We start from the raw sequence: 14324 nt of genomic DNA, 5'->3' as shown, positions 1-14324 counted from the left end.
TTCTTTAATCTTCTTTTTTGTACACTGTAACTTCCTGTAATTGGAATGATTTTCCTCCATTCTTTACTAGGCAAACCACTCTCCATCATATGGTAAAAATTAGCCATTTATCCTTTGTGCTTCTAGAACACTCTGATTATACCTCAATTTTGTCTATTAGCACATTTTCCTATGAATGCTGATAGGTCCTTCATGCTCAGCCTAAATGCTTTAGAAGCAGGCATGCCATCTTAATGCTCACATTCTCTGCTCCCAGTACAGGATCTGATACAGAGTATGTGCTTTGAAAAAATATACACTAATTTTTAAATTTTAACAATAATGGAAAATAAACCTAACTTCCACAATTAGGATGGGTAAACTTTATTATGAAAATTTTACGAAACAAGACATGACAATTACATTGGTATAGATAGCAATCTCATGTCATTAAACAAAGTTTTGTGAAATATATATTGTATCAACACTAAAATGAGAAAATTTGCATTTTTAATTAGCTCTATCTTCTAGGCAATGCCTTCAAGAGGTGTTAGGAAAAGAAATCACACAAGTCAAAATTGCATGCTATAAAGACGGTTTCAATTTTGTAATTCATTTACTGGTAATTAATTTGCATGAATTTAAAGTTAACTGTGGCCCATTATCAGTAATTTCTAAATTGAGTTCATCTTCTGATTTGCAAGGCCACTGAGCTTCTGTGTCCTAAGCCTGTCCAAAAGAACAACCAAGCAAGCATAGAAGTGTCTTTATCTGAGGCCTATGGAGTTCCATAAAACACTGTACTCACTGTATTCACACAGTGTTAACAAGGGCTTTGTAAACAGTATTGTAGCTCTAAGAGCCTATACTAAAGCTCAATGATAGCAGCTGAATGGACTCAAAAATATTCTTCTTTTGAGTGACCACTAAATGCTCTTGCATTCACACTGTGGCTTCAAAGAACAGTTGATGTTATGGGTTTATGGAATCCATGGCTATATTTCCTTTATTTTCTTGTTCATTTAAAAACACAAAATTTAATTAACTTGGCAATATCACAGTTGCCTAAAATGAAATGTACCAAATTAAGAGTAGTTAGGTATTCTGAGGGGGACAGAATACATCATTAGATTTGTGACTGCATGCCTCTTGAGAGCTGACACAAGCAAAGGAGAAATTAAAACACTTTAACACAGTTACAGAACTGACTTAAAGACAAGCATAAACCAAACATCCAAATACCTTCACTTTATAAAACAGTAGGGTATGTGTGTGTGGGTATACACATATACACATGTATATACATGTATATGTATATACACATACATAAACATATACATATAGTTATGTTTATATATATAATATACATTTATATATTTTTATACAGTGATTATAGTTTCCAAGGGTTGAGTATAAACTGATTTAAAACAATAGAACACGCTATTTTCTAAAGAAATCTTTATTATTTGTGTGCATGAAAACTGCCATGTACAATGGGACTGCAGCAAACAGGGAGGGTAGGGTAGACTTTTGTAGCATCTCTGAACCAGAAAGGAAGTGAAAAAGAAAGCTCACAAAAACCTCCTCTTTCAGGGAAGAGGCAGTTCTGAGCTGTTTCACATCTTCCCTCTCCGCATTAAATTTTACACACTGCAACAGAAACATATTTCTAAATGTGAATCTAATCAGGTCACTTGCTTGCTTAAAATCATTTAGTGTCTTCACACTGCCCTTAGGATAAAGCCCAAATTCCCTCATGTAGCTTACCAGGTACTGGTTTCACTTTGTGCTCATATAATAATACTTCATTTTCTCTGGAACATGGTCCCCCTCACTTCCTGAACAACTCAAGTGAATTTCACCATTCTGTGACCATCTCCTGGGTTCTGTCCTTCCCTCTTTGCAGAGGCAGGTTTACTATGAAGTTGTGAGGCTTAATTTTCAGAACTGTTCACTTGTATGAAGCCTACACCTACAGTGTACAAGGCCATACACCAACAGTATACTTTTAGATTATTGTTATTTTATTATGTATTTCTTTACTAGTTCCCATATAACCTGTACCTGCCCCTGACCCCTTGCCTAATGAGTCCTACTCATCCTTTAGATTTCAACCTAAATGTTACTTCTTCCTGGAAGCCATTCCCATTCCAGCCCCGAAACAGGTCAGAAACACCTGCCAAATGATGTTATGGAGATCTGATGTCCACTATCAAAAAGTTCATCACACCATATTTTATTTATTTATTTATTTATTTATTTATTTATTTATTTATTTATTTTATTTTTTTATTTTTTTAATTGTTTTTTTTGTTTTGTTTTGTTTTGTTTTCCAATATATGAAATTTATTGTCAAACTGGTTTCCATACAACACTCAGTGCTCATCCCAAAAGGTGCCCTCCTCAATACCCATCCGCCACCCTCCCCTCCCTCCCACCCCCCATCAACCCTCAGTTTGTTCTCAGTTTTTAACAGTCTCTTATGCTTTGGCTCTCTCCCACTCTAACCTCTTTTTTTTTTTTTCCTTCCCCTCCCCCATGGGTTTCTGTTAAGTTTCTCAGGATTCACATAAGAGTGAAAACATATGGTATCTGTCTTTCTCTGTATGGCTTATTTCACTTAGCATCACACTCTCCAGTTCCATCCACGTTGCTACAAAAGGCCATATTTCATTCTTTCTCATTGCCACGTAGTATTCCATTGTGTATATAAACCACAATTTCTTTATCCATTCATCAGTTGATGGACATTTAGGCTCTTTCTATAATTTGGCTATTGTTGAGAGTGCTGCTATAAACATTGGGGTACAAGTGCCCCTATGCATCAGTACTCCTGTATCCCTTGGGTAAATTCCTAGCAGTGCTATTGCTGGGTCATAGGGTAGGTCTATTTTTAATTTTCTGAGGAACCTCCACACTGCTTTCCAGAGCGGCTGCACCAATTTGCATTCCCACCAACAGTGCAAGAGGGTTCCTGTTTCTCCACATCCTCTCCAGCATCTATAGTCTCCTGATTTGTTCATTTTGGCCACTCTGACTGGCGCATCACACCATATTTTAGATGCTTATTTAATTGTTGGTCTTCCTCCTAGACTCAAATACTATGACCATGTCTACATTATTATGGCAGTACCTAACATTGAGACTATCATATACTAAGCTTGGTAAATATCTAAGAATCAAAGAATGAACTTGTGAATGAGCACTCAGTGGCAGACAAAATGCAGGGAAGAAGCAGCAAAACTGGAAGATTATACCTGAATCTGTGATTCATCCACTCCCTGGATGTTTGAGAAGAAATGCATTGACTGAAGGATGATACCCATGAAAGGCCATTTTGTCCCCCATGTAAAAGTCAAAAAGTATGGGGAAATAGGACTAGAAACAAGATATGCAATAAAAAGTGCAGTAAAGGCAGACTTAAGAGAGGCTTAATGTCAATAACAATTAAAAACTGTAATTGGCCTACAGTTCCTGGGTGGCTCAGTTGGTTAAGTGTTCAACTTCAGCTCAGGTCATGATCTTGTGGTTCATCAGTTTGAGCCCTGTGTTGGGCTCTGTGCTGTCAGTTCAGAGCCTGGAGCCTGCTTCAGATTCTGTCTCCCTCTCTTTCTGCCCCTCCCCTGTTCACGCACTGTCTCTCTCTCTCTCTCAAAACTAAATAAACATTAAAAAAACAGTAAAAAACCAAACCAAAACAAAACTGTAATTGGCCAGACAATTAAAAGAGTCAGCAATTTAGGAAGCTAGAAGGCACAAAAACAAATTCTGAAAGATTTCCAACAAGAATAACAAACTTAAAGCTAAAAGTTATTAACTTATAAAGAATTGATATCGGCTATTTTGAAAAAAACATACTAGGTCATCTAGACCTAACTTTACCAAGCTTTAATGTGCATACTAAGCACCTAAGAATCCTGTTAAAACTGAGATTCTGATCCAGTAGATCTGGAGAGGGAACAAGGAAGTCTGAAATTCAGCATTTCAATAAACTTCCTGATTATGCTGCTGATCCTAAGACTGCACTTTGAAGAGCAACCACATTAGAGTCTATACCTGATGAGAAACAAAGGACACCTACCTAAACAGATTCAAACTGAGGAGATGGGGAAACATACAAATGGATGTCAAAAGAAAGCTGGAGTAGCAATATTTACATTGGGCAAAATAGACTTTAAAACAAAGGCTCTAACCAGAGTCTACACCTGGAATTGGCAAAATACACTAATATGGTCTGCTGCCTTAGGGTCAGCCTGTCAGTTAAATGGTTTTCACATTTAAAAAAAATTGTTTTTAATTTATTTATTTTGAGAGAGACAGAAACAGCATGACTGGGGGAGGGGCAGACAGACAAGGAGACAAAGAATCCCAAGCAAGCTCTGTGCTGTCAGCGCAGAGCCCTACGCAAGGCTTGAACATATGAAACCTCAAGATCATAACCTGAACTGAAACCAAGAGCCAGATACTTAAACCACTGAGCCACCCAAATACCTGGTTTTTAGACTTTTAAATGCTCAGAAAATAATTTTAATAATACTTAATGATACATCAAAAATACATGAAAGTCAAATTTCAGTGTCCATAAACAAAGTTCTATTGGAATATAACCATATTCATGCATTTATATATTTCTTTTGGCTGCTTTTGTGCTATAGTGGCAGAACCGAATACTTGTGGCAGACCTTATGGTCCACTCTGTATTAGTCTGCTTGGCTATCATAACAAAATAGCACAGACTTGATGGCTTAAAAAACAAATTAATTTCTCACAATTCTGGAGACTGAGAAGTCTAAGATCAAGGTCTGGCAGTGTTCAGTTTCTGATGAGAGATCTCTTCCTGACTTGCAGACAGCCACCTTCTCACTAAGTCCTTGCTCACACGGTAGAGAGCTCTTGCTGTTTCTTCCTTTTCTTACAATTCACCAGCCTATCATAGTAGAGCCCCGCCTAGTTTAACTCTCAACACCTACCCAAAGGCTGTATTTCCAAATCCAGTCACATTAAGGGCTAGGGCTTCAACATATGAATTTGATGGGGACATAAATATTCAGTCCACAACACCCACAAAGCCCAAAATATTTACTATCTAGTCCATAACAGAAAAAGCTTGCCTGCCCCTGGTCTAGATCCTTGCTTGTCAAAGTTGGCAAGAATGCAAAGATTTTAGGCCCCACCCAAACCTACTAAATTAAAATCTGCATTTTAACAAGATCTCTGGTATAGATAATAAAGCTCAGGAACCACTGGTTTCCAAATCTAGTGATCATGGTAAATCACATGGAAAAAATATTTTTAAAATACAGATTTCCAGGCTCCACCCAAGGAGGAGAACAATTTTTAACAACAATTACAACACCTAACTTTTGTTTAAGACTCTCAATGCAGTTCGCTAAGAGCTGTGCTAAACATTATGTGCATTATTTCATTTAATCCTCTTAACGTTCTAAAATAGCTATTATTGGGGCATCTGGGTATCTCAGTTGGTTAAGCATCTGACCCTTGATTTCAGCTCAGGTCATGATCTCATGGTTCAAGAGTTCGAGCCCCTGGCATCAGGCTGTGCACTGACAGTGTGGAGCCTGTTTGGGATTTTCTTTCTCTCTCTATCTGCCCTTCCCCCACTCACTCAAAATAAACAAATACACTTAAAATAAAATAGCTATTATTATTATCCCTATCTAAAAGATTAGGCAAATAACCAGGACTTAATTTGTTAATAAGTTACAGAGCTTATGTCAGGCAGCAGACATAAAATTTACTTCACCAATACTTTTCTTTCAGCTGTCAGTGCTAAGTGCCTCCTACAATAGAGCATTATAAATGACGTACCATGGGAATGACTGACACCATTTAAGGTTGCAAGAGGATTCCCAGAAGGGTTGAGACTTAAAAGCTAGGCAAGATTTTTCCAAATGCAAAGAGATATATCTACATTTTCATCCAGGAGTATTAAAAATATTTCAGAATGGCAGGTAATCTTTCATTCAAGAAAAATTTAAGGAAAGATAACCAGAAGATGCACAGTAATTTCTGTACAGTTCTTACAGTTTCATAAATCTGCATTTTGTTGCAAACTGGCAAATTAAAATATTTCCTTTGTTACTGTCTTGATGTTTTTTATTAAAAATTTTTTAATGTTTATTTATTTTTGAGAGAGTGAGAGAGACAGAGAGATTGAGAGCAGGGCAAGGACAGAAAGAGAGGGAGATACAGAATCTGAAGCAGCTCCAGGCTCTGAGCTGTCAGCACAGAGCCCAACATGGGGCTCAAATCCACAAACTGCAAAATCATGACCTGAAGTCAGATGCTTAACCCACTGAGCTACCCAGGTGCTTCATTACTGTCTTAATATTAACAGTACTTTTTTAATAACAGGATTGTTTAAGAAATGGATGCTCTGTTTCTTTTGAGTTATTGGTTTTTTTAATTTTCCAAGTATTAAGGTTCTAAAATTTGAGCTGTGTATCTATCATATTTGGCATGTTCAGATCCCATAATTTTAAATTAAGAAAAAAAATAGTTGAGTATTTCCTAAAGTCAGCATTGAAGTTTCAATGTATTTTAGCTAGATAACAAATTAAACACAATACAAGAAATGGTAACTTAAAAGATATTCAATAGCGAAGTGAAATACTTTTACCATGTTCCCTTTGTCGTTATTTGTACTCCCATGTTGTCAGTTTTCTGGCCTACATAGCAGGTGACTCTCAAAATTATTCATGTAAGAAGTCTACTGGCTTCATTTAAATGAGTTTATTTTATAATTCTTTCAAAGAAAGGAATGAAACAGTGAAATCAGATACTGTTCGGAGGAGCCATTTCTATGAAAAGTAGAATTTAACAGTGATAAAGCACAGGAAGAACTGAGAAGAGGCAAAAAATGTGAGATATGTCCCCAGCGATCTTGCCTGTAGTAAATAACAGCAATAACGTCAATCGAATTTCTACACCAATCCCTAAAAATTATCTGATAACATATAAATGCAAAGTGATCTCACAGAAACCAGTGCTGCTTTATAAAGTCAACACTAATCCGGACAGAATGCTTAATGATGTCTATGTGATTGATAATATGTTACTTTATAAAACAGAAGAATCCTGGCATCTGCAATGACATTTGAGTTGGTAATTGATATGAAGGCACCAAATTATTTGAAATGAATTTATAGGCTAAAAGTCAATATGGGATACTTGAAACTATACACCATCAGGAAGATTTGTTTATAAAACATGGTTTCTTTTTTTACTCTGTTGCAAGGGGTGCAGTGAGAAAGTTGCTAAACAACCACAATACTAGGATTTTCACCTGTAGCATGTTTCCAAAGATTTTTCTGAGTGTTATCTAAGGCTTCCTTGTGTGTGGGGAATGAGGGAACACAATCTCTAAAAAGACCCCGGCTTGCCTTAAAACGTGACTTCCAGATTTCATACACTCAGTGATTCCAGTTCTCTTCAAAACAAAATCACTATTATAGTAAGGTTCACAATGAACCCTCTCTGATAAAAGTAGTCTCTTTTATGCCACAAAATCTTGTCCTGTCTTAACTAAAGAGACTATAATTCCCTCCAGCTATATGAGTTGGGCTCACCATTGGTAGTTCTTGATCTTCTTCCCTCAGATCTGTAACCACACAACCAAATCCTACTCTGTTATGGCAAACAATAGCATCCAGAAATCTGACTTAATTTTACCATGCTTCCATATAAACTGGCTAAGGTATTCTAAAATTACACTGTTGCCGAGGGACTGTTTCTTTTGCCTCCTACTCCCCTGCATAACCGGGAATTCCGATTTTGGATTTTTCAAAAGAAAGAAAGAAAAAAAAAAAAAAGATTGAGTTTAGAAGGTGTACAAGGGATCCAGAAGTGTTACTAATGATTTTTGATAATCTGGATCTGTAAAATTCGTGCTAAATCTCATGCTCACTAATCAAGCTTGCTCTGAAGTTTAATAGCAAACATTCTTTGGCAAAGTAGAATCTAAAGATTATCAGTGTTCCAAGTGCCAAATTAACAACACCATCTAAATAATAATCTTCCCTTTCCCTCTTATTATATAAATATTGAAGAATTAAGTTTCTGATAGCTTATGAAAACAGTCTCCTTTGTTATTAGAAACTCTAACTTCAGAATTTAAAGTCAATTTCTGAAATAAACAGACCAAAAAATGGAGCAAATTATTTCAGAAAGTCTATTATCAGGGAACACAAGTGTGCTATTAGTTTTGCTTCAGTTTATTGTGTGATAAATTTAACAAATGTTTTAAAACTCTACTTAAAACTTAGGCAAACATGAAAAGTGCCAAGGGGCAGGGGTGGGGAACAACTAAGTGAAAATAATCACAAGATGCAAAACTTTGAAGAAAATCTCAAACCACAATTTAGAACAAATCACATACACATTAAATGACAAGCTAAATGCTTATTCCCCAACCCCCAAAACCATTTCTAATTAAAATCAAACTGTATATTTGCAAATCATTAAACTAGAACTAGCAACATCAAAATCTTCCACTACTCTGCCAATATTTATATTATACTAATAAAGACACGAGAATCTTTTCAACCAGTTTAAAAAACAAACATTCCACATCCCTGACTGAGGGATTTGAGGGTTTGAGGGAACTGAGTTTTGAGGGTTTTGAGTAAAATGTTCTAAAACAACTTTCATTACTAAGTACAATTAAATTTAGTTAATCAGAACTTGGGAGAAAATTGGGAATGTAAATAAAGTTAGTATCTTTTGATTTAATTCTTTTTGTTTTGAGCAGAGGTCACATTTGTTAAATCCTTTTATTAGTATGACAATGCCTTACTTAGGAAAATAATTTGTAAATTCTTATTAAATGAATTGAAATACAGAAATTTCTCTTCTTTCTTTCTTTCTTTCTTTCTTTCTTTCTTTCTTTCTTTCCTTCTTTCTTTTTCTTTCAGAAACAAAGAACTGTTATGTGTAACCAAGGAGACTGTGTCCCAATAACATACTTTTTAGTTGAAAACTTAATTACCAGAAGCAACAAAAGGATGTGTATTAGGGTATCAGAGAAGGAATTAGTATGAAAATGAAATTCTGAGGCATCAGTTGGCTACTCAAATTGACATGGAATCAGTAAACAGAAGCATTTAAATTTCATTTCCAGCCCCACTTAGTAAATCTAGTTCTAGTTAGAGCATCTTTAATGTATAAAAGCTCTATGAAAGCAAGTATTCACCATGCAAGACACAGATAGGGTTCCCTTAACCTACTGCCCTCTACACACATCACTCTCTGTTAAACAGGCAGCTACTGCCAGATGCTCTTGCTAAAAATGGTCACAGATGGTCAGTTGTCCAGTTAACAGAACATACTGCCCTCCCAACAGCCAAAAGTAAGAAGGATGGGAGTGAGAGCTGTTAACACTTGCCTGCTTAGTGGGCTGCACCCACTGAACTTGCTGTGAGCTTGGCTAGGTCCCAACAGTGTCTTTCTAAGGACCGTAGGGCTCTCAGGATTAAAAGGCATCTTCAAGGTGATCTGGTCAACAGCTATACAATGCTTGGATCCACACAACTGCCTCTCTGCTAGCCAGCCCTTCTGGTCCTGGCTTGGCACCTCCAGGGGTGCGAACCCCACTGTCCTACAACAAAGTCCTACAACTGTGAGACTACCCTGTTACCCTGCACTGTAGTTAGTCCTACTACTCAGTCAAGTCCATAGTCAGGGCACATGGAGTTATTTTAATAGGCAGGATATCCTGACTATAACAAAATAATTTCCTAGGTTATACATTATAAAGTGTTTTTAAGCTGAACTACTCCAAACAGTATACACAAAGAGGATTTTATAACATAAAAACACAGGCAGTAATATATATGATTTTTTTTAAAACACAGAAGGAAATTAAAGTTCATAGCATTAAAAACTATTATACAGATTACAAAAAACATTTCCACAAAGATCAGTAAGTCATTATATGCACCCATAGAAAATGTTTAAATTTTAGAGCATTACTTTTAATTGACAAAGTTTTAACTGTTTCTCTAAACTTTTCACAAGCAGAACATTACTGTTCTTCCCAATAAATTATTCATTTGTATAAAATAAATGACTTATATGTTCAAGAAGAATGCTCTATGAACCTATCTTTTGTATCTTCTACTTATTTATATTTCCTTAACAGTGAAAGAACTGGAGGGGCACCTGGGTGACTCGATCAGTTAAACATCTGACTTTAGCTCAGGCCATGATCTCATGTTTTGTGGGCTCGAGTCTGCATTGAGTCCTGTGCAGACAGCTCAGAGCTTGGAGCCTGCATCAGATTCTGTCTCCCTCTCTCTCTGCCCCTCCCTTGCTCACACACTGTCTCTCGCTCAAAAATAAGTAAATATTAAAAAAAAAAAAACCTGAAGAAACTCGAGATACTATGATGCATAATTTTTCATCAGCAATTTACCAAATCCTGTTTTAAACTTAGTACAACTTTCCTGAATTAATAATATGAACACAGAAAGGGAGAGCATACTGAATGAGAAGCCATGACTAGAAATAAATGCTCCTAACTTTGATGACAGGTTGGGCTAACGTCATCTCTACATCAGTGGTTTTAAGGAAGGTCACCCTGGAACATACGTAACTTTTCCTCATCATTTATAAAGCTATGTGACAGGAATCAACAGTGAAATTTATTTAAGCAAATGCAGATTAAGTTAAAATCCAAGACAACAAGATTAGAAGCAAAATGCCATCTGGAAAACTATTGCTAAGAAACAGACGATGGGGTCCTATGTCCCTGCCTCTAAAAACAGATTCCCACCACTGCTTCTTACTGCGCCGGGTCTCAGGTCTTATGCTGTTTTCACAGTTTGTGCTGTGAGGCCAGAAAAATAAATGGAGCTATCCATAGTGGGATCACCAAGCCTTTTTCCTTTTTGTACTCCAAAAGGTAGTCTGTGATAGGGAAAGCCAGAGGCACTGTAAAATTTCAGTATGTGCAGAAGATGCTATAACAGTTTAGTAGGAGTTTAGTTAGTAATGGTAATTAAAGTTGCTGCTTTAACAAATAACTAAGAAATAACTAAGTGTGCAGTTTATGCCTTGAGTATATATCTGTTTATACCCATATATTTATTATAGCCACAAATTTCTTTACTTTCCACTAAACATGTTTACATTCTGGAATTCTTCACTCAGCAAAGACAGGATGAACAGAGAATAAAACAGTGTTATTTATTTATTTATTTATTTATTTATTTATTTATTTATTTATTGAGAGAGTGAGAGTGAGTGTGGGAAGGGCAGAGAGAGAGAAGGAGAGACAGAGAGAGAGAATCCCAAGCAGGCTCCGCACTGTCAGTGCAGAGCCCAACACGGGACTTGAACTGATGAACCTTGAAATCATGACCTGAGTCAAAGTCAGACGCTTAACTGGGCCACTCAGGTGCCACAAAAATGATGTCTTTGAGAACTATGATGAACCCAAAATTAAATGCTTTTTCTCTGGTGTTTCTGTGTTAGAGCTACAAAAATAAATATTTATAGTGGCATGGGTCATATGTAAGAGCATTATTTTGTACATAATTTAGATAGATTTTACATGGGAAAATAATACACCTACATAGCACTCTCAGGCAATTTCTGAGTTAATCTTAATTCTGACCATTTGGTGATATTTCCTTTTTACATTCCTATTCTACGTACACCACATACTCACAATAATTTATCAGAGCTCACTCTACTAGAAGTGAACTGTAGAAAGAAAATCAGATGTCCAGAAGTGGGGGAAAGATAGATACCACATTTACCTGACGTTTTGCCAGTTTGCTCACAGGGGTGAGTCAAAGACCAACAGTGCCTTAAGCAGTACGACATACACAGTGATGTAATAAAGGTAATTCTTCTCTTTCCACCAGTAAGTCAGTTCTTGTGTCTCTATCCAAAAACTCTTTTCCCAACTGGTCAGAAAAGAAGGAAAAAGGAAAGTGCAGTATGGGCTCACTCACCTAAACCACTGAGAGTATAGAGAAGGTCACTGGTGTCTAAGAAAATGGGTCCATTTTCCTGCTGCCCTTCTTCTTTGTAGTACAGTTTGTAGCCCTGAATGGCTGCTGTGTCCTCAGCATCTTGCTGCCACTTCACAGAAATGGTGGTACAATTCAGAGGCTCCAAATGTAACTCTGGAGATTTAGGGGCTAGAAAAATTCACCAGAAATATATGTATAAAAAATCTGTAATTCATACAAATACACACAGTTTTAAGCCAACAGTTACAAAATAAGTTCAATTCCAAACTTTTATACATATATATATATTTTAAAATTTTATTTATTTTGAGAGAAAGAGAGAGAGCATGAGACGGGGAGGGGCAGAGTGAGAGGGAGACAGAAGATCTGAAGTAGGCTCTGCACTGACAACAGAGAGCCCGATATGGGGCTCCAACTCACAAACCGTGAGATCGTGAGCTGAATGGAAGTCAGATGTTCTACTGACTGAGCCACCCAGGTGCCCCCAAAACAATTACATTTTAACTTTCAAAATTCCACACTGGTATTAAACTTGGAGACCAAATTAATCAATGAACAATAAAAACCTCAGTCACCTTACATTTCATGTTATTAAACAAACAGGGTGTAGAACTTTTTAGCCTTACGGTCTTTCTATTAAACTGATGATTTAAAAAAAATGGTAATAATATTAATTAGGTCTCTATTAATATTTAACTTTTGGTAATTCAGTTTGATTTGGACCCACCACCCATCTATGAAGACTCTGCTAAGCAAACTAAGAGAGTAACCAAAAGTTTCACATGCTACTGAGCTTTAGTAAAATGGGACTACTCAACAAAAAGTTTAAAATTATTTTCAGTTACATCCATGATCTATGGAATATTTTCATTCATAAAACACAATTTAAACATAACTTAGATTTATTTTATTTTTTTTAAAGATTAAAATAATATTTTTAAAATATTTATTTTTGAGAGATAAAGAGAGACAGAACAAGAGTGGAGGAGGGGCAGAGAGAGAGAGAGACAGAATCTGAAGCAGGTTCCAGGCTCTGAGCTGTCAGCACAGGGCCGAATGCAGAACTCAAACTCATGAACCATGAGATAATGACCTGAGCTGAAGTCAGATGCTTAACCGACTGAGCCACCCAGGCTCCCCTAAACATAAGTTAGATTTAAAAAGACCAAAAATACTGTGTTATTTTTCCTCAATAGTTTCTAGAAATTTACCTTTCACACTTGTGGCTTTGGGTGTCCGATGTGAAGTCCACACTGACGACTCTCCCAGCCCCACTCTGGTAGCAGCAGTGATCCGCACCAGGTAGACACTATCAGGTTTCAAGCCCTCCAGAAGGTACTCATGTGTGGTCCCTGGGAGCTCCAGAACTTGGATGGAATTCTCAGTACTGAGGCGGAAGGACAGGCGATACAGGACCACTTGGCCCCGCCGATACTTGGCTGGGATCGGCAGCCAGGAGATGAGGATGTCAGTAGGACTTCGACTTGTCAAACTAATTTCAGGAGGTCTCAAGGGAACTAGTCATACAAGAAGACAGGTTGCTTATGAATATTTAGAATCATTTTTGTCAATCAGCCCACCAGTATTCACTGAATTCTCTTAAGAGCAAGACGTAACATAACAAAGGAGAGATACTTTCAGCCCTAGTGGTCAAGGTTTTCAGTTGAATAGAGATCACAAACCAGAAAAAAGAAGGAAAAATAATGAGGGATGGTCAAGAATAGAGAACCAAAGAAAACAAAATGTCACTAATAGTAAAAGCCCAAGTCCCCACTGTAACTTCATACAAAGTCCTATCTACTCATACAGTTGGCTTCTGATTAATTCTGTGCCTCAATCTCCTAGTGCTTTCCACTTGTTCCCTCCACTCCAGCCCTTAGCAATTTCCATTTCTTCTGTCTAGAGTGCACTTCCCCCATTCATCTGCCTAGCCAACTCCCTCATTTTCATTTCCTTCAGGTTTTCATTCAAATGTCATCTATTCAGTAAGCCCTTCTTGGGTGACTCTGCCTCATCTCAAACCCTCCCAACATTTCATACTCCCCTCTTCTGCTTTTTTCTCCTTCTCTTAGATAGTTATCAATATCCAACATAGCATATAATTATATAATGGATTGTTCATCTTGTTTATTTTGGGGTGTTTTTTTTGAATGTTTATTTGAGAGAGAGAGAGACAGAGAGAGAGAGAGAGCACACACACAAGCTAGTGGGGAAGGGACAGAGAGAGGGAGACAGAGGATCTGAGGCAGGCTCTATGCTGTCAGCAGAGGGCCCCATGTGGGGCTTGAACTCATGAACTGCGAGATCATGACCTCAGCTGAAATAGGATGCTTAACTGGCTGAGCC

General features: G+C 37.0%; 1 protein-coding gene across 1 annotated transcript in view; it reads right to left on the bottom strand.

The window, feature by feature from the left end:
• Positions 1-14324, bottom strand: part of PRTG (protogenin) — a 123346-nt gene that overhangs the window by 39041 nt on the left and 69981 nt on the right. The window contains exons 10-11 of the mRNA XM_042988802.1: positions 13190-13495; positions 11958-12146 (exon numbers count right to left, since the gene is read on the bottom strand). Of these exons, the coding sequence (XP_042844736.1) occupies positions 11958-12146; positions 13190-13495 (495 nt within the window). The remainder of the gene's footprint in view (positions 1-11957; positions 12147-13189; positions 13496-14324) is intronic.

Source organism: Panthera tigris, chromosome B3, assembly GCF_018350195.1.
Source record: "Panthera tigris isolate Pti1 chromosome B3, P.tigris_Pti1_mat1.1, whole genome shotgun sequence".
Lineage (NCBI taxonomy): Eukaryota > Metazoa > Chordata > Mammalia > Carnivora > Felidae > Panthera > Panthera tigris.
Note: the sequence above shows the minus strand (reverse complement) of the source record. Positions and strands in the feature narration are given on the sequence as shown.